This window comes from Falco rusticolus, chromosome 3 (assembly GCF_015220075.1).
Source record: "Falco rusticolus isolate bFalRus1 chromosome 3, bFalRus1.pri, whole genome shotgun sequence".
In the NCBI taxonomy this organism is placed as follows: Eukaryota; Metazoa; Chordata; class Aves; order Falconiformes; family Falconidae; genus Falco; species Falco rusticolus.
Genome location: NC_051189.1, coordinates 89,945,085 through 89,964,415, shown reverse-complemented (window position 1 = coordinate 89,964,415; position 19,331 = coordinate 89,945,085). Strand labels below are relative to the sequence as shown.

Sequence of the window (19,331 nt, the reverse complement as noted above, 5' to 3'; positions counted from 1 at the left end):
GCAAAATCTTCTTCCCTCTGTTACAATGACCCAAATACACATAAAGAGCCTCCCCTGCTCTACAATACATCAGGTCATCAGACTATTGTGCCAAAATAATCAACGAAGTATGCTGAGTATTTTCCCCTTGACAGACACAGTCATACTTTGCATCTGCGTGCCAGTGTTAGCAGTTATCTCAGTTGGCTGGATCATCTGCATTACGACCATGGATACAAGTCAACAGCCAGCCATATCGTTCCAGAAGGCTCAACACAGGGTGAAAAGACACTTATCATGCAGTGATAAGCATATCTATTATGTTTTTGTCATTTAACCATTTTTGTTTCACTCTGCTTTTACTTGAAAATCTCTGTCAGTTACAAATTTGCCTTTTTATTTCCTTTCCTAACCAAGATTGGCTAGTATCATCGACACCAAACATTAGAAGAAAAAGCAGAATTGGTTGACAACACCTCCAAAAAAATCTATCACTTTGGGGGTTTTTTTGGATGAGTGGGGGTGGTGTGATTTTAAAATAAAAAAAGGTCAGATCATAGCAAACACCTTAGCAATTAGCTTTTCCATTAAAATATATTTTATAAATAATTCAGAAGAACTGAGTAAGTCTTTGGGGTTTTGTTCATTTGTGTTCACTTATTTCCAAGTTACACAAGCACCAAAGGAACAGGGATGTCTGAAGAGAGATCAAACCACCAGCATATAACTAAGCAAGCTCCTGAGAAGCCTGAGACACCTAGTTCTCAAGCTAGGTGAGGAATCAGGACACTGGGACTGCTCTTCCCTATGGGCAGCCTTCCCACTTGCCCAACTCCCACTGGAAGTTTTGATGAGATCAAAAAATTCTAAGGACAAGCATGTCACTCGGCATCAGAATCTGAGAAAACATGATTTGGTGAAAGCATTCAACAATTGAAGAGAACACAACATTGAATACATATAGAACTTTAAAAAAAAAAAAACAGACAAAAAGGAAGAAACATGCATACAGATGTCTTCTCACTGGTGGTGACAAGATCATTTTGGCAACTCTTAATTGAAGCATTTCCATTTTCTTTGAGGAATCTTTGGCATCATCAGTTTTGACAATGAATTTGTCCTGCATAGTTTAGACCAAGTACTCTTTTTGTTATTTTTCAGCACTTTTAAAGCAGAAATGGCTGCATTACAGCCCAGTGTACATTGTTCCCATTTTCTTTAATTGAAACAAACATTAGGACACAGCTCTCCATCTCAACTGCTTCAATTCTTTGTCTTCAAGGTCTGTTTTTCTGTTTCAATAGGCAAACACACATAGCATCAACTGTAGCTTGTTTAGATCAGGTGTAACCTTCAGCCCTCCAGGAAACTGCTGCAAGGCTTGAACACTTGCGGTTAGAGCAGCAAGCATCCTCCTGGGAGAGCCCTGCTCACTCTCTTCACAGGTATTCAGTGCTACTCTGCTTAGAAGAAAAAGCAGACAGCAGTGCACATGAACACGCTGGGCACTAGCATTTACCTGATACTTAACAGTAGGTCCATACCCCTGAGGCATTTGCACTTGAATCCAGACCTAAATTTCCCTAACTTTAGCAGACTTCAAAGCCTGTGTTTCAAACCAGGCCTTAAAACTGAGTTGACTTATTAGGAGCTAAGCTATCTAGACACACACTACAAAGAAAAGTTTTCAAAGATAAGCTGTTTCCTGGGGTTAAGGATAAGATGGCGGGAGAGACAAGTGGGATGTTGACTGTACCTAATTTCAGCTAATCATTAATCTCCCAAAGATATCCTGTATGCCTTGGTAGGCCTTGCTGTTATGAAGTGCAACTGAAAGGCAAATGAACTTTTGCTCCCCCCATCTTCTGAGCAGGTACAGCTTCACTTTGTGTGGAAAACCAGAGGCATTAATCATCTGCACGTTAGCCTGTTAGTTTGCTTGGTAAATCTCCTCACATCCTTTTCTGCCCACATTTCTGAAATCTATTCTCTTCCCATTTCTGACACTAAAACTGCTGGTTTACACCATATGGCACATTCATGTGACCCAGACAAAACTATCCTTTTGGGTTTCTGATGCTCTTCTGTGCTATACAGCTCTGTAAGGAAAATATTTAACAACTCATCATACACTAGCTGTCTACAATCTTCAATGGCTCTGCACATCCCCACGCAATTTCACCCTTTGTGCCTAGTATGTTCTCCCTCTTTCACAACATCTCTTTTGAAGCGCACAGAGCAGACAAGAATGACAGCTCTCTTCCAGTGAAGTCAGCGACTTGGAAATTTTCAATACCAGTACCTGATCAGTATACTCACTTGGAACAGGTCCCTCTAGAAAAAAAAAAAACAACTAGCAAGAGCCACTCATTATTTAAACTCAACTTCTATTTTCCTTCCTGTTCACTTGCTTTCCTATCATTTGCATTTATCAATTTTAAGTTTAAACTCCTGGAAAATAGATCATCTTTGTAGTGAGGGTGATTGCTGTACTTGCAGGAGTTTCCTTCCTTGATGAGGCTTTACCTTCTCCTCTCAACTCTTTTTCACTCAAACAAGGCTGTGAACCGGAGTCTCCAGGCACCAGTGAAATGAAGTTACAAGTTCTGGATCCCTAAACTGTCATGCAAAGTTATGGTTGTAAATATTTAATATTCAGTATTAAAAATGAAGGGCTTTCCTGCCTGAACAGCCACATGAACAGCTTCAAAACTTCCACCTGGAGTTCAAAGGCATTGCTTTCTCTGCATGAAAGTAAAAGAAGAAAGGCTGGGTAGAAGCTTGAGGCATGACGACACCCCACAAGGTAAAAATAAAATCAAATGAAAGATAAAACAAGTCTGACAGTCACTGGAACAAGCTAAACACTGAATCAGCAATTATTTCTGAATTGGTTCTCCCGTTCCACATTGTGCAACTGGTCTGCAACACTCACCGGGCAGGCAGCTCACGTATCTGATTGTGGCCAACATCCAACACCTCCAGTTTCCTACTGTCACATACCCACTCAGGCAGGTTTTCCAGGTGATTTCTATGAACAAAGAACACAAAGAGGTGTAACTAAATGATAACTGAGATGTACATGTTATTAAGAATACAGCCTTAAGAGATACAGATACCTGCAGGAAATAAATCTGCTACATAGTATTATGCTTCCTACAAGACTGTGCGCCACCCCTCCTTCTCTAAGGGCACTACCAGTGCAGTAAGGTCCTGGGTGAGGAGGCAACAAAGCTAACAGCATCTCCCTAGATGTGCAACCACTAAGAAAATGCAAAAAGCTAGCTCCAAATTATCAGGGAAGAAGTGTTAAGGGTATCAGAGTACTGAGGATGAAGGAGTCTCTCCATGGAGAAAAAAATTTGTGAGATACTCCTTAGAAGACATCCACGCTCTACACAGTTGAAACACACCTCTTCAATTCCCCACAAATTCAATCCTGAAATTTGCTCTACCGCTTTTCAGCTATCTCACTGAACAGAGCAAAATCTTTTTTTTTTTTTTGGCATATTTTTAAAGCCAAGAGTTTTGCTTTTCTTGCATTTTTCTTCACAGAAACTAACTCTTCCAAAAATTAAGGTCTTGGAGAGAAGTTTTTCCAAATATTGCACTGAAAACCTGCAGCTAGGCACAGTAAGGCACCCTGCCTTAAAGAAAAATTAGCAGCATGAAGTACATGGAGGAGGTTGTGTGCATGTGCATTCACATAACCACTACTACAGTTAGCACACACAGATGCAAAACTGGGCATCAGATATTCAGGCACCCACAGACCTGAAGTCCAGGAATAGGACCCTTACACAGCATAAACATAAATCAGTGTTCATGCTCATTCATGTGCTTCTATCCTATAGTTCACTCATGCAATAGCCTTTAACCAAAATATGCAATAGCAACCCTACCCCTCTTATCCTCAGATCTCTTCTTTTTCAATCTCAAACGGATTTCCCAATTCCAAGCCAGGCAAGAAGTGAAAGACACTCTACCCGTTAAGTTACAATGCCATCACTGAACTGAGGCACAAAAAGGGTTTTGTGATCAAAATCATGCATTCTGCACCAATTTCATTTACAGCTAAATGGAGAACACAGCTTTACAAAGAGCACTTTTCAATAAATCACACTTAGTGTGATGTAACCTGTGTGTTACATTTAGGTGCACAATGCAAGTAACTCAAGGTTGATGAAACTTTGAAGTTGATGGCCACTCACCCAGGTTAACTCGCTAATTGTTACAATTACCCTTGACAGTTTAGGAGTGCTTTAAGCAGGCTTTTTAATGAATGAGATTATCACCTTAACATGCAGATGAGTAACTCCTTAAATAAGACAGACATTAAGCATTCCTATAAAGTGTTTTCCTGATTCAGTCCTTAAATTGTAAAACAAACTAAAGAACTCCCCCTCTTCCATTTCTTTCCTTACCCCACCTCCCTTGTTAAGGTGAGATTTACAGATGCATTCAAGTGGCAACTGCAGCCAGGCCTGCAGAGAGCAACGATGAGCTGCAGGAGCTGCCAAACTGATGAGCAAACTATAAAACTTCAACCTATGCTGGGTTTGTGTACATGTCTCATATTGGTGTATGTTTGAATCATCATGTTCCATCTCTATAAGATATAAATCTTTAAACTCTAACTACAAAAAAATTACTTTTAGCACTTAAAAAAATTAAATATTTAAATCTATAAAAAGGAAAGAGGGAAGAACTGGCCAGCACAAAAAAGCCCATCCTCTAACTGCAAAAATCAGTCTTCTCATATCTCAAGGTCCAGTTCCTGGCCCCACTCCCAGTAAAATATCAGTGAATGTCATTTTTCCCTAAGCTTCACTGACATATGTTTTACAGGCCCAAGAAAAACCGTAACCTTACCTAGAAATATCCATATAAGCCAGGCAATTAGGAACCGGATACACATCAAGGTGAACAAGTTCTAGGGGAGAAAATACATATATATATAAATAAAAGTGGTGATAAAGACTTGCACCTAAAATGGCTGTTCCTTAAGAGTTACTTTAAGCAGCTAACACCCAGAGATTTCAGCACAAGTCAGTAACCTAAAAGACTTCTGAGGGTCTGGACCTTTGTGAACTGAATTTTGTTTCTTTATTATTTTTGAGCACATTTGCTGTATTACATTGTACTTGCTGTGATAGACCAGAGAGGAGAAACTGGAAGTTTTTAAATGTTTCATGGCAAATTCTCATTTTTCCATTCTTGTTCTGGAGCTCTAACTTCACCTCTGCCCAGAATAGTAAATCACAAACCTGCTCTACTTTTTTTTCTACTGGTCACTAACGGTACAGGCACAGGAAGGGAGATTCCCCACTCAAGAACAGCAAGCTACAGAATACCCTGGAGTCTTCCAGGTCATGGCAAGATCCAGAGTCTGTCAACACATTACACAAGCGTTTGCATGCCTGTGGAGTTCCTGGTTGGAAGCAGCCTTACTGACCTTTCCAGCATCTCAGCTACTGCTACTAATGTTATATTTTGATTGCTTCAATAATACTTCATATCTTAAGGGCTTTAGGTAGGTAATGCTTAGCATTAGGGTTGAAACAAAACCAGCACACATTTATTTAAGCCTACAGAAAATCCACTAAAGTGAAAGTGTAACAAGCATCACGGTCCCTTTGGAAGATGAGGCTAAACCAAGGTGGCTGAGGGTGCAAAGAGAGGATAGCCAGGAGGAACAGCAAGAGCAAATGCCATTGACTGCAAGATACAGGTTGACTTGGTTTCTCAGCTCACATTGCACAGCACATGCTCAGATTATGTTAACTTTTCTCAGCTACAAAGATCCTGGCATGAATACTTCATGAAGGCACAGGCTTGGATATCATTAAGATGACAGCCTTTTAAAGGCAGTTCGGCCTGTTCATGAAATCCACAGCTCTCTGAGTGTGCATTTTGTTTATTCCATAAAAAACTAACCCAAATAATAAGAATGGTGGTGGAAAACCAAGTATTTTAAGTAATAGTGGCTTCCAGAGACAGATCAAACAAATCCTGCTCATGGAACACAGGAGTTATTCAACTGGAAAAGGCTGCATTATTTTATTATCAAATACAAATGAAGTTAACTCATTATAGATTTTGTAGTTTTGTGGCCAGAGTAAGCAGCTAGAGGTAGTAGCAAATATATATATATATATATATATACACACATTGTCTTCCTTTGTCTCACAAATGGCCACTTGTTCAAACTTTCTCAACTCTAGGGAGGAGCAATGAATTCCTTATTCGCCTTATTAAAGCAACACATGAATATAACCTGAAGAATTGACAACTTAAAGACTCCTCCCTGCTGACATAGAAAGGAATTTCGACTCAAAATTCCAAGATTTTCATAGTTTTGAGACCTCCAAATCAGTAGTCCAGTGTTATTTGAAAGTCACTTCTGAAGCTCAGAACTGCCAGCAAGCACAGCACGTGTAACTTTTATCCAAGGGTCATGTCAAGAGCCTCCTGCTTGCTCCTCATCACGTGCACTGCTCTCCACAAGCATCCTACAGAGAACCAGGTATGAAAGCAGAAGTCAGATGACACCACCACAGCTGCCCTGAAAACGCCCTTACCATTCGAGGAAGCGTACAGCGCCTTGAGAAAATATCCACTGATTTTAAGGGTTACCAGTTGATTCCGTTCACAGTGTAACACTTCAACGTTGTTAAAAACCGTTGCATCCAGCTCCCCAAGTTTGTTGTCTCTGAGATCCAGTTGGGTCACATGATGCAGAAAATCTGTGTCATCGGCCTCCAATCTCCTAATTGAATTCAATCTTGCAGACAAAAAGGGAGATTAAGTGTAGTTACGTAGGCTCCTGCTGACAAACCAATGCTCACTCTACAATCAGTTGCACAACAGCTCATGAATGAATGGATGCCTCCAAGTTCTGATCAAGGCTGATTTTAAATACTTTTGCCTTTGTTATGGTATTTTAAAAGATGGATGGATCCACTCTGTTGTTTTATCCATTATGACAAAGGAAAGACACCACCAAGCTCTTTTCTAAACTACTCTGAAATCTACTGATAAAAAGCTCTGCAAGAAGGTAAGTATTACTGTTATTGTGTCTATAAAAATAAAAGATAATCTGGCTTTTATTTGTGCCTGACAGTTTGAAAAAGAACAAAACCTCTATAGTTCCTGCTGGCCTATCATGAGCATCTGCTGAAAAGCCTGGCAGACACAAGTGGCCTGCAGATATTGGAGTCTCTTGCCTTATTGAAAGGCCAAATTGAGATTCATGAATTCCCATATATTCGCCTCTTGTGTTACTGTGTTCCACAGCAAGCAAACTCAGAGACCTGAAAATAGGTGTTGAAAGAAAACAAAGCAAAAACCCAAGACGAAGTGGGCCTGTCAGATAAAGAGAACCGGTTTTATCACACCTTCACCGCTGTGCACTGACTGCCAATACTCAACAACTTCCCCAGAAGCTGAGTGAGATTATCTATAACCTAGCGATGCTGGAGACCGCAGAGCACTCAAAGAGTTCAGTTTCAAATTCCCAGCTCTGACCAGAACACTAAATATCAGTATAATAACACCTGCTGGACCATTAAGTCTCCCTAGTGAGGACAAGGGCAAATGCCTACGCTTCTGCTGTTACTGTTGCTTTTGAAGAGTTGCCCTCTGTGTAACAGTTGTATTTTCACAGTAGCTACATTTTCCAGTTAGAAGAGAATGGGTAATATGTCCCCTCCAACACCACCGCCTACTTTTGCCGTTTTCAATTTACAAGCAGTGCTTCCTTCCGATTTCACTAAAGCAAAGCACTTCACTGTGCAGCAAGTACAGTTTACAAATATGTTCGACATTTACTACTGCAGGTAGCGTTACAAAGAGCCACTGTTCACTGCTCAGTGCAGACGGGATGCGGCAGACAATGACAGGGCTGGAACTTGGAGCCAGCTTAGCCACAGTGCCTCTGCTCTGAGGCCAATTTATTTATTTATTTATGCGCTTTTGGTGTACATATGAACACACAGGCATATTTTAACACCACCATAACCACTTCAGAAGTCATCCATCTATTTTAGCTGTTTTCTTATGCTGACTCTTTCTTGATTGCAAAGTCTGACAGCTACACGGCAGTACGGCACACTAAGTTTTAGCTTGAACAGCTTAACTAAATGGTTCCAAAATTCATCGTTGTTTTGACCTCATGGTCCAGGCTCTGAACTGAGCCTTGCCCAGCTGACTGCAGAAGCTAGCTTGCCCAGAGACTGTAAGAATAAAGAACCACCTCATACCGGAGTCATTTATAACAAGGATCTGTTTAGACTCTGCTGAGCGCAACAATAAAATAACATTACTTATGGTGGACTAGGCTTTTTAACATACCAAGAAATATTAAAATATCTATTTTTGTCCTTTCACCTTCACTGCCCTTTTCTCCATCCCACACATCTGTAACATTTCAGACAGAAGCTTTTTTAGGTCAGGGACTATCATTTATATTACACTAACACTGCAGCAACAAGAACTGCAGGAATCACTAGTGTCCCAGGCCCTGTTTTGTTTGATCTTTCAGTGTAAATATTAATTTTCCCCCAAACTCATTTCCTTATCTATCGATCTCCCTAAATGCTATCTCTTCTTCAAAGAAGAATGCTAAGTCACGGACAAGTGCTGTGAGTTACACAACACCACCAGAAACATGGTTTGATGGACTAACACAATAGATTCCTACCTGGGGGCAATTCTGGCAGCCAAAGAGAAACCTTTTCAACCAATAATTTAGACCCACTTATTTTTCCACTTTTCCAAACACCTACCTTAGATCCACATGTTTAATATGAGGCATCCTTTTTAACACCTGCAGATTCAGGGTATCCATGCAGTTTCCTGACATACAGAGCTTATCCATGGCATTCAGCTTCTCCAGAACCCCTGGAATGTTGGTAAACTCATTGAAGGACAGACTCACGTAGCTGAGCTGATGCATATGCTCCAACTCATCAGGAAGGGACTGAAGAAAGTTGCCATCCAGCAAAAATGTCTGCAAGCTATTAAAAGCAGGGGAGAGGAAGGGAGAGTGAAGACAGTGAGTGACCTGTTAAATCACATTTCCTTCCTACAAATACACAAATCTGCCACAATTACAGTGACTTAAAATGTACAAAAGGGCAGAAGAAAGAAAAATGTTAATGAGTAAGGCTTTAACATCTGCTACAGAAGATACCGATCAAACAATTAAAAACGTTAGCAACTATGAAACATAGGCTGTGTTAAGACAGTTGTATCCTATCTTCAAACATCTCCAGAATTGCAACAATGTGATGGATGAAGCACATGAGCAAGGAGGTTGAAACATTTTCTTCATTGTGAAGATGACCCTTGTGTCAAATGCTGGGGTCTGGAAGAGCTTCAAGACACTAAGTGTGCTTTCCCTCCATCAACAGCTCACAACTTTTTCCACACAGATCTTAAGCCAGTACGCTCTGACAAAACCCAGTGAGTTTAAAATGTTTCTTATAGCCAGATTATGTATAGAGTCATGAAACTGCTTATTGCCTTTATTATCAGGCTGTGTACACAAAGTTTTAAGAAAGTACTTGCTTGTGCATCTCGCCTACAACTGCTGGAACACTTCTGAGGGCATTGCAGGACACGTTGAGTTCAGTCAGGGTTGCGATGCTGCAGACTGCCAGTGGGAAGTCTCCTAAATTATTATTGGAAAGATTAAGGCTCTTCAACTTGGTGAATCTACAATGAGATAAGAAAAAAAAAATAAAGAGGGCAAATAAGTGGATCATAAACCACACCATGTTGCCTTGCAATAGTTAATACAAGGTAAGTTTGGTTATGTAAATACAAACCACGTGCAATTTTAGTTTATGTACCCAGAATAACTGGGGAAACGAGTAGACGCTCAAGTTCAACACCACTTGCAAGAGTATACTCACGTTAAGATGGCATAGAGAAACAAGCCCTCCTGAATAACACGCTAAATATATTCTCCTATGAGCCTAACAAACAAAACCCTTGCCATCCTTATGATATATGTAATTTCTTCTGTGCCATCTCACGCTGTACTAAAGCACTGCTATTTTTCTGAACACATTTCTTGCTAATAAGACTATCCTAGTGACACTGGTTACAAGGTGCAGGAAATTCTCAGCCTGTTTGAACAGTAAATTTTTGTGGTGCAGCTCAGCTCCATTCATGTGAGTAGATACTGCCTTTCAACCAAAATTTCTCATTAGGATAGGCTGGTTTGAATACAACTGGGAAATGTGCTGAATTAAAGCAGAATTTAGCAAGACTTCTGTAGTGACAGAGGCAAATTCTTATGCTCTCGATTAAGTACAATGTCAAAGCTCACAGAGATTTCAAAATTTTGTCCTTGCCGTGTCAAGAAACTCTTAAAAGCCCCTTGATTTATCACATCAGCCAATGAAGCAACTTGCATGTGCTTGCCTTATTAAAGATGATCAAGACTGTTTGAGAAAAAAAAAAAAAAAAACAAAGAAGGGGACAATCCAATTAGCCAGCCTGCATGTTCAGCAACATTATTATGGTTGCCTAACAACCACTGGGAGGTATGCCTAAAGGCAAGTAAAAAGGATGAATGAAAAGATCTGTGTCAGATTCTGATAGATGGGAGGAAGTTTCTTTTCTGGCATGGTTTACACCAGGACATTTTATTTGGACTTCATTTTCCTTTTTTTAAGACTCAAGTCCTTTATTTTGTGCGAGCAGGCTTTTATATAACATGCTGATGGAAGCAAAACTGCACGTATGGACACTGCTATTCCACACGAAAGTAATCTCTGACAGCATGTGCCAGTGCATCCACAGCCTCCACGCTGGCCCAGCACATTCTTACCTCAAAGCACTTTGTCTTCCCCAACCAGAAAACACGGACAGAAATCAATCACATCAAGCATTAAAAGGTTAAAGAGTTTTAACATCAAAAGACTCTTAAAAATACTTACCAGCCTCTGCAATCAACCAGCACACACCTTTAGTATTGCCTAAATCAAAAACTCATGTCACTGACTAAACCTCAATATGAAAATGTAAGTAGCGCCTTTGTATTGTATTTCAATGGGGGTTGTAATTGAAGTGTGGATTTTACACCAAAAGACAGGCTGTAAACATACTTAACATTTACACAGGCTTGCAGCAAGCAAGGGAATGCTGTGCTCTCTACCGGTATTTTGGTGCAAAGATGGCAGAAGAAAAAACCTGGAAAAATCATGGCCAGAGTTAACACAGATTTTGAACACCCTGTGCCATGCTGGAGGCAGAAGTTTGGATCAGAGTTAGATGGAGACTAAATGAAATCTTGCAATCAAATTACTGCTGCAGGGAAAAAAATGCTACTGTGCAGAAACAATGACTAATATATCTCTAGAGGGTGAACTGTAAAATAAAAAGGAGGCTAGGGTTAGCCAGCTGATGCTAATAAGACCTACTAGCCAGGGAAAAAAAAAAAAAAAAAAAGTAGCACATTTTAAACACTATACCTTTATATTCCTCTCTTTTGAGAGAAAAAGCTTAAAAATCTCAAACCTAGAACTAAAATGCACAATCTTACATTTATCTTTAAGAGTAGATTTGGGCCACAGATATACTTGAAACTTGGAGTGATTCTGTGGTGGAACAGCTGTCCCACATCTTCCTCAAAGTCAACTGCAAATACAAACAAGAGTGCTCTAAGTAGCGGACTCCGCAGTCTTTAGAAATTAGATATTTTTTTTCAGTATTTAGGTAAGTGCAAAATACTAGTGATGACAGGAAGTTTAAAAAATAACTAAGTTGCTGGAAAAATCGAAATGCAACCATTCAAATTTAAGTCAACCATGAAAAGAATTAACTCATTTAATAATCAACACCGAGGCTACAGCCTTTACCTGTACTGCTCTGGAGTCTCAGAAGAAGTGTCTCAGTTCTGCCCACTAAACAAGTGAAAACTACAATCTACTGTAAGACCCCAAATAAAATCTTAAGATAAATTTACAGAAGATCAAGCTAATACACAGAGGAAAGAGGGCTGGAGTGGGGGAGGGGGGGCGAGGAGGTGAAGAAAGCTATGGAATACAGCAACTAACTCCAATGCGGTGGTCAGCTTCAGGATTTTCTGCACACATACTTGTTGTGTATAATTGTCATAGGTCAAAGACAGGGAGACAAAACCCTAGCCCCCCCACCCCATATGTATCTGGGATTACATCTCTGCTACCCTACTGTATGTTTTACTGTGTGCTTATTAAGGGCCTTCTGCAAGTAATCCAGTTACTAAGAGCACCAACTGAACTTGTTAACAGGTCTATACAGTATGTAAGGGGAGTAGTACATCCAGTGTTGGATATACTCATACAGAAGCTGAAAATGCACATGTACGCGTATGTCAAATAATCCACAAAGGAGAGTTCATTGTTAAATGACATTTAAAGAAAAGCTGAAAGACAGACACCATACGTTTAGTTAAAGAGATTAATTTAAAACAACCGGCAGGAAAGAGATACTGTCTTCCCTCCTTTGTAAACATGTTTGTTTGTGAAATGCTACAGTCACATTTCTTCTAATGGAGCACTGTCAAATACAGAACATTACCAAGTCAAACTAGCAGGCATTTGCTCAAAGTTAAGACCTAAGTCTACCTCTAAAGCTTTGGCCACTCACTTCCCACCATCCACATCACAGATGGGTTGGTGCACTTCCATTATGGAGCACTGCCATGCTGCACATTTAAAATGCTTAACTGTTTACAGTGTTTCTTACATCTAGATAGATTTACAGTCAGTAGCACCAGTATCATTTGTAGCATCAATATAAATAAAGTAGAAGTATTTTACATGCTCAAGTTTTCTATTACTCAGTTTACACAGTGTCAGGCTTTAAATAAGATTTTACAGAGCAACGTCTTTGCTGTTTTCTTGCACCCAAATCTTTATTCCTACCTGAAGCACAGGCACATAATTGACGCTGCCCCCATGGCATTGTTAGAAAGAAGAAAAGGCACAACGTTGCTCGTTTGAGGCATGACAATGTAATAACCTTGTATCAAGTCCATATATATGCTTTCCTTCCTCTTTTCCCTCCTTCCTTCACTCTAGACTATGTTATTGGTTCAAAAAAGCCAACCTGAAGCACAGCCTCTCACAACACACTATGTTCATTGAGCTTTCTATTGTAATGAACAATACATAAACACTCACTACTCTGACCAAAACCAGCCCTACTTCAAACTAGAGCAAAATGCTGACATGTCAAGCCTTGAGTTTAAACATGCAATACAACCGAACACTAATTGCCATAATTGAGCCAAAAAATCTCCACTTACTTAATCCTGAAGCTGCCACTTCAGGAATGGCTTTAGTTTGACATGTGCAAAATGACGAGAGGGACTAATAGGAGAAGTTTGTATCTACAGCAAAAATGAACTGATGTGCTAATTTCAAATTCAGATCTACCCGATGTGCACAGCAGAGAAATTTCCATTACATAGTACAGCATATATGTTTCACTGTGTTTGGAGCAGGAGGAATAGTATATTGGATTGGCCATACACCATCATTGAAATGACGGTGTAACAGACTCATCTGACAAAACCAGTCCTGCCCTGCTCTTACCAAAAGCAATTAAAAAGCAGTATTTTACTACACTCAAAACAGAAGACATGGCTTAATAAGGGACTCAGTTTAAGGAAAACAATCACTTTCCCAATACTATCTCCACTATTTGGACTGTAGCGGCATTTCAAGCAGTAGCATGACCATCCCTCAGCTTCAGCAGCATTCCCGACAGATCGATGGCACTTGCCTAGCAGCACTGCGACGAGTGTTGGAACTGAACTACAACTTGCTACCTTCATGAATGCCAGCTACTTCGGCCACTAACTTAATCATGAAGAGAATTTCCATATAAACCCGACACACCAATTTCCTCCTTGGAAATAAAAGGTCCAATTTACTGCCTTTTTGCAGTTGCATCAGATTTCCCATCAATAGCCTTATTGCCTAAGTGAGCAGCTAGCTTAGCGCCAGAAATACTGTCATAGCATTTCCCTTCCCAGAAAGGGAAGTCATTGTAAAATCCTTAAATTAGTTCGGCAATTAAAATGAACTATTCCAGCCCTCTTTGCCCTGCTAAATTTGTCGAGACAGCTGAATCGAGGTAGACTGTTTCTGCAACAGCTAGGGAGAGTGACTTGGATGCTGCCGGTGAAGGCTTTACCTAACTGAGGTCAATAGCAGCCCTGCCCACCTTGGGCATGAAAGGCTTTTCAGTAGATAGTACAGAGAGGAGGAACAAGGAGCTCTGCTGGTGTTTTCCACTCTGTTTCTCTGGACAAGACTCCTGTTCATTCAGAAAAGAAGTAGCTCATGTCGCACCACACAAATACAGGTGGAGTAAAGTCACCTCAGGAAAAAGGGTCACTAAGCTGGTCTGGTCAAGTCAGAAGAAACTTGGACAAATTCACCCATTAATTATTGATTTCTCTGTTAGCTGATTGAATAAATGAAAACATAGTTTAATCTGAATTTTTATTTCCTTCCTCCTTTCTTAAATCTCATGTGGGAAAAAGAAAAAGACAGAAAGAAAAAAGCAGACTAATAGCTGCAGTTTTGGTATCTTCACCACCTTTTATGCAAACACACCAGCAACAGTCATCCTGATATCTCTCCCCTCCACTCAAATTTTAAACTATAAAAGGCACAACAATTGTGGCATACAGACCTGAGTCTCTATGCCAAAATTAATTAGTAGACTGCATTAAAAAGAAAAAAATAAAGGGAAAAAAGAGACTGCACTGCACAGATAGGAATGACTTTAGATCTAGGCAATTATTTTTCAAAATACAAATAATCACAGATGTTAAGTTAAATTCAGACCACCTGCAAACTTAAAACAACAATAAAGCTTTTATTCTATTACATAGTTGGTAAGAAGACTTACTCTTGTTTTATAAAGACAAGAAAAAGAAAATGTATGTTTTGTTAAGTGAAAATAATGTGAACCTCTGTTACTATACTTTGCAGTTCTCATTCTCTGCCCACACCTAGCGCACACTGCTTCATTAGCAGGGAAAGAATGTCCTCAGAGAAAGAACAGAATTCCTAGGAAAAATGTGAAAATACATTCTCCTTCTCTATACTGGAAATCCATATTTGAAATACATGAGCATTAGCTAGCAGTGGGCTTCCAAACTGAAACATGTTTAAATACATGAAAAGAAACCCCTTACTTCAGAAGCCACATCAGAAGGCAACGGACAAGCAAGAGTAGGCTGATACACAATAACTGGATTCTGTAAGTATGTTCACCACTTTTTGAAGTATTATTTAAAAGAGATACTGCTATACTTAGCCTAATAGTTCCACTAAACTGAGCCCAGTTATTAACTGCAATTTCTATTTTTAGACTATACTATTTTTAAAAATGCTATTTTACAGCATATTTGCTAGTGCCATCTATTCTACTACCACTACTAAGAAGTTCACTACTCCAATTTAAACAATCAAAAAAATCCAATGTGTTTCAGGCATTAAATGGATTTTGCAACCTTCCCCACTCAGTCACTTGTAGCAACTTGATTTTGCAATTTATTTTTCTTTAATCAAATGTCACTGACTTTTACCGAGTATTCACATGAGGGTACTTTCTTGAGTTCAGAAAGGTACACAGGAGCTATGTAAAACACAACCAGTCATGAAGACTTGGAAAAATGCACTAACAAAACCAAACCTTCCTTCCTTCAACACCTTTACAAACCAAATAGAACAAAAGTAGTGAAGTGACATAAAAATCATATTTCAAGTGTGGTCTTTAGTATTATAAATAGAGAAAAAAAATATGCCAAGGCTACTGAGCTGAGGAAATATAGCACCAGAATACAGCAAACACTACACGGAGTTTGTTACTAGTAGACCTCTGGTTGTCAATATCATGCCAACTTCTCCTTCTTGCCCTACTGCTTAGATGGCTATGCTTCAGTCTTCAGCTTCAAGTGAAAGAGGAGAAACAACTATAAAAGGTTCCCTGGCTCTGAGACCATTAGAGTGTGAGAGAAAGCTCCCAGCACCTTCCCACACTGTGGAGCATGCAGGGGCACTCCATTCTTTGTGGTAGCATACTCCCCATGCTAGCTGGATTAATTTAAATAACTTCAATGAATGCATGCATTTAGAAGCAAATTCGTTTCCAGAAGAGCATCCTAACCCCCCCACACCCCAAAATAAAACAAAAAACCCCCACCCCAAACACACAAACAAAACCCACAAAACAAACAAACAAGAACAACAACAAAAAAGAGAAAGCTCGAATCTTTTCCACTGTGTCTACTGGCAGTACCCTGTGGGGCCTGGCAAGCGGGAAGATGTGTATTTGGCATGTCATTAATCCATCCAATTTTCTTCACTAACCTCAGTTTCATACACTAAAGCAATAATATTTTATAATATAGTAACATATATATTTTATATATTATAATAAAGTGAAGGAGCACTTCAATGAACTTTGAGACCAAGTGGCAGGCTAGAGACTTTCTTCCCTGCTCCTCAATCTCTAGGGACAAGGTAGGTTCTCACCACCACATGTAGCAAGCTTGTCTACTGTGTTCATGCCAGTTGGGTTGCTGATACTGGTCCCCCTATTTTTTAAAGCTGTCTGGGAACCTAAAGTGTTCTCTGAGCAATCAGTGTGTTTTGAATTGCCTACATACTGCACATTGAGTTCATAAGGAGGGATTACCTTGAGGATCCCCCCTAAATTCTGGGGTTTCATCTAAGAACAGCTATCCTACAGTTGGAAGTAGCAAGGGATTTCAAAACCCACTTGCATCAATATCTCAGAGTCCTCTAGCCTTCTCATACACTATAGATGTAACTTCAACTTATTGCCACTAGCCCAGAAGAATTTCAGCTGAGATGCCAGGGAAGGCAGTTAATTTCTAAAGAGGCTTTGGGAGAGAAAAGATACCAACTGATCTTGAGATAAAAATCCATATAATTACTGCTAATAATTAACAACAACAACTGGAGTAACAACTTATTCTTCAGATAAAATTGGCAGCATCGCTGTTTATCATTAAAAAGAAACTTTGTGGCTTATTACACTCCCACTTTTTCCTTTCTCTCTTTCTAAATCTGAAACAGGCTTACATTAAAAATCCACATACTGACAACTTAATTTTCAATATTAACAAACAGTATTCTCGATGCCAACAGTTTTTTCCAACGGCAATGACTGAAACAATGACATATAAATATAAAGGGGTGCTTAGCCCAGTGAAGCAGAGCAACAGTAAATAAGGACTACAGTTTATTCATTTGCTTCAAACGTAGAGCAATAGTACTCTGCAAATTTAGTAAGCCTGAACTCTTGTTTGCACTTCAGAACAAGAGCTGTGAAGTTGCATTGTAGATAAGGGGAAAGTGAGGTTTGGGAACACAGTGTACATATAAATCTCAACTTTATGGTTTAAAAAAAATAATTAAAAAAAAATCCACCAACCAACATCCAAAGAGTGTAAGCAATAACATTTCTGACAACTAAAGACAACAGAATGTCTTCAGTTGCTCCACCTGCAGTGTACAGGGGCTAAAACACCAAGGCATAAAGGCAAATTCTGACTCAAATGGGGATACTGTCACAACACACGTCCACTGTTTCCAGTACTGCAACAGCTGGACAATCTTTCAGCTAGGGAATCTCCTCTCTCCCCTAAAAGAAAAACACCCTTTCCTATAACTTTAAAAGCTACTATGAGGGAGAACAAGTATCAAATGTTTGCTGTGGTTTTGTTTTTTTTTTAACACAGATGAATTTTCAGACTGCCTACTTTTATACATAGTATGAAGTACGTATTGCCCAGTAAGTAGGAAAAAAATACAGGTAGCTGTACATACCTTTCAACATTCAGACAGTTCAGTTACAGAAGTTCACAGCTGCAGTAAGAGAACTTAACACAAGTTTAAGTGGATAGTAAAGCAAGTGAAAGTGTAGCTCCCAGGAAAAAAAGTGCATCTACACCTCTGTAAACCTTCACATGCTATGAGGAGGTTAGTTCCCAAAATGGAGACCTGCCATGCATTGAGAAGGACTAAATATTTTATTCAGAAATGCAATAAATCACATTTTAACAACTGAAAGAAATAACTGCATAAACAAAAGTAGGAATTCTTGGGTTTTTCCCAATTCATTCCTGACTCTACCTGCCAAGTCAGTGCATATGTCAGCATCCCATTACTATGACCCAGCTGCTTGTAAATCTGTTTGGTGGGTAGCTGAAAATTTGGTATTTTCTTCTGTCTTTGATCTACCTCCTTGTTTTGAAATCCAGCATTCATGAGTATTTATTAAATTACCATCTAAAGTGATTTATTAAGAGGAACAGCTAGCACCAAGAGCTGCTTATAACAAGACAAATTTTCCTAGACTGCCTTGCTAACCAGATTTTAATTGAAAATTGTACCAGGAAGGGTAAGCATACAAATGCCAATACATTTTGTTCACAACATCCAAGCACATGGTTATTTTGGAGCCTAAAATACTGCTGGGCTTGATTTACTAGTGCCATGCCCTGTGTGTGGCTGCAATTTAGCAATTGAGAATTTGGTATAAAAGCCAACAGTACCAAACCTGAACAGCAGAGATTTTGTACTTGCTTTGCAGTGGTTTGAAAGAACATGGGCAAACAAAAAAGAAGACTTTTGGTTTATCCAGTCAAGTTTTACCTCATGTAACCCCCAAAAGATGTGAAAATGGTTTTATGAAATTGGATTAAAAAGAAACAAAAATAAAATATCAGACAAATAACAACCTGTGTTCCCAGGAATGACTGAACTTCCCTTACTTTGCACATGATTTCATGCTGGGATTCACTAATAATTTCAAAAAGATACAGTGTTCCCTTCTTGCTAGGTATTTGTGTATTTACTCACTACAGAAAAGCAGACTTACAGTAGCAGTTGAGCTGGTTGAAATGTTTTTTTGCTGCACAAGTAAAACCCAAGTTTTCTCACCCTCAGGAGGAGAAGCCAGCAATGCGTTTCTCAGGGAAGGAAGGAGCATGGCATGGGAGAGCATTCCAGGGCCAGGGCCATGCTTTTGCTGCTGTTGGGAGGCAAAACATAACTGATGGGGCACTGCTCTTGCTAACCCTTGGCAGGAACTACCACCTCACACAGCCCTTTCCACTGGCTCATCAATGGGAACAGCCACAGCAGCTTCCAGCTACGCACAACCTGGGTGATGCCACCTGTGCAAAGGGAAGGTCAGCGCCAAAGGGCAGGAGTTCACGAGGCACTGGCTCTGACCCACTGAAACAGTGCTGTGTAACCTTCCTAATCATTCATTTTTTTGCTGCAGAAGTTCACAGACATTCCCTG

The 19,331-nt window shown here is 39.7% G+C and overlaps 1 protein-coding gene across 1 annotated transcript in view; it reads right to left on the bottom strand.

The window, feature by feature from the left end:
* Nucleotides 1–19,331, bottom strand: part of PHLPP1 (PH domain and leucine rich repeat protein phosphatase 1) — a 144,073-nt gene that overhangs the window by 27,976 nt on the left and 96,766 nt on the right. The window contains exons 5-9 of the mRNA XM_037379831.1: nt 9,550–9,696; nt 8,766–8,996; nt 6,561–6,763; nt 4,852–4,912; nt 2,915–3,010 (exon numbers count right to left, since the gene is read on the bottom strand). Coding sequence (XP_037235728.1) covers nt 2,915–3,010; nt 4,852–4,912; nt 6,561–6,763; nt 8,766–8,996; nt 9,550–9,696 — 738 coding nt within the window. The remainder of the gene's footprint in view (nt 1–2,914; nt 3,011–4,851; nt 4,913–6,560; nt 6,764–8,765; nt 8,997–9,549; nt 9,697–19,331) is intronic.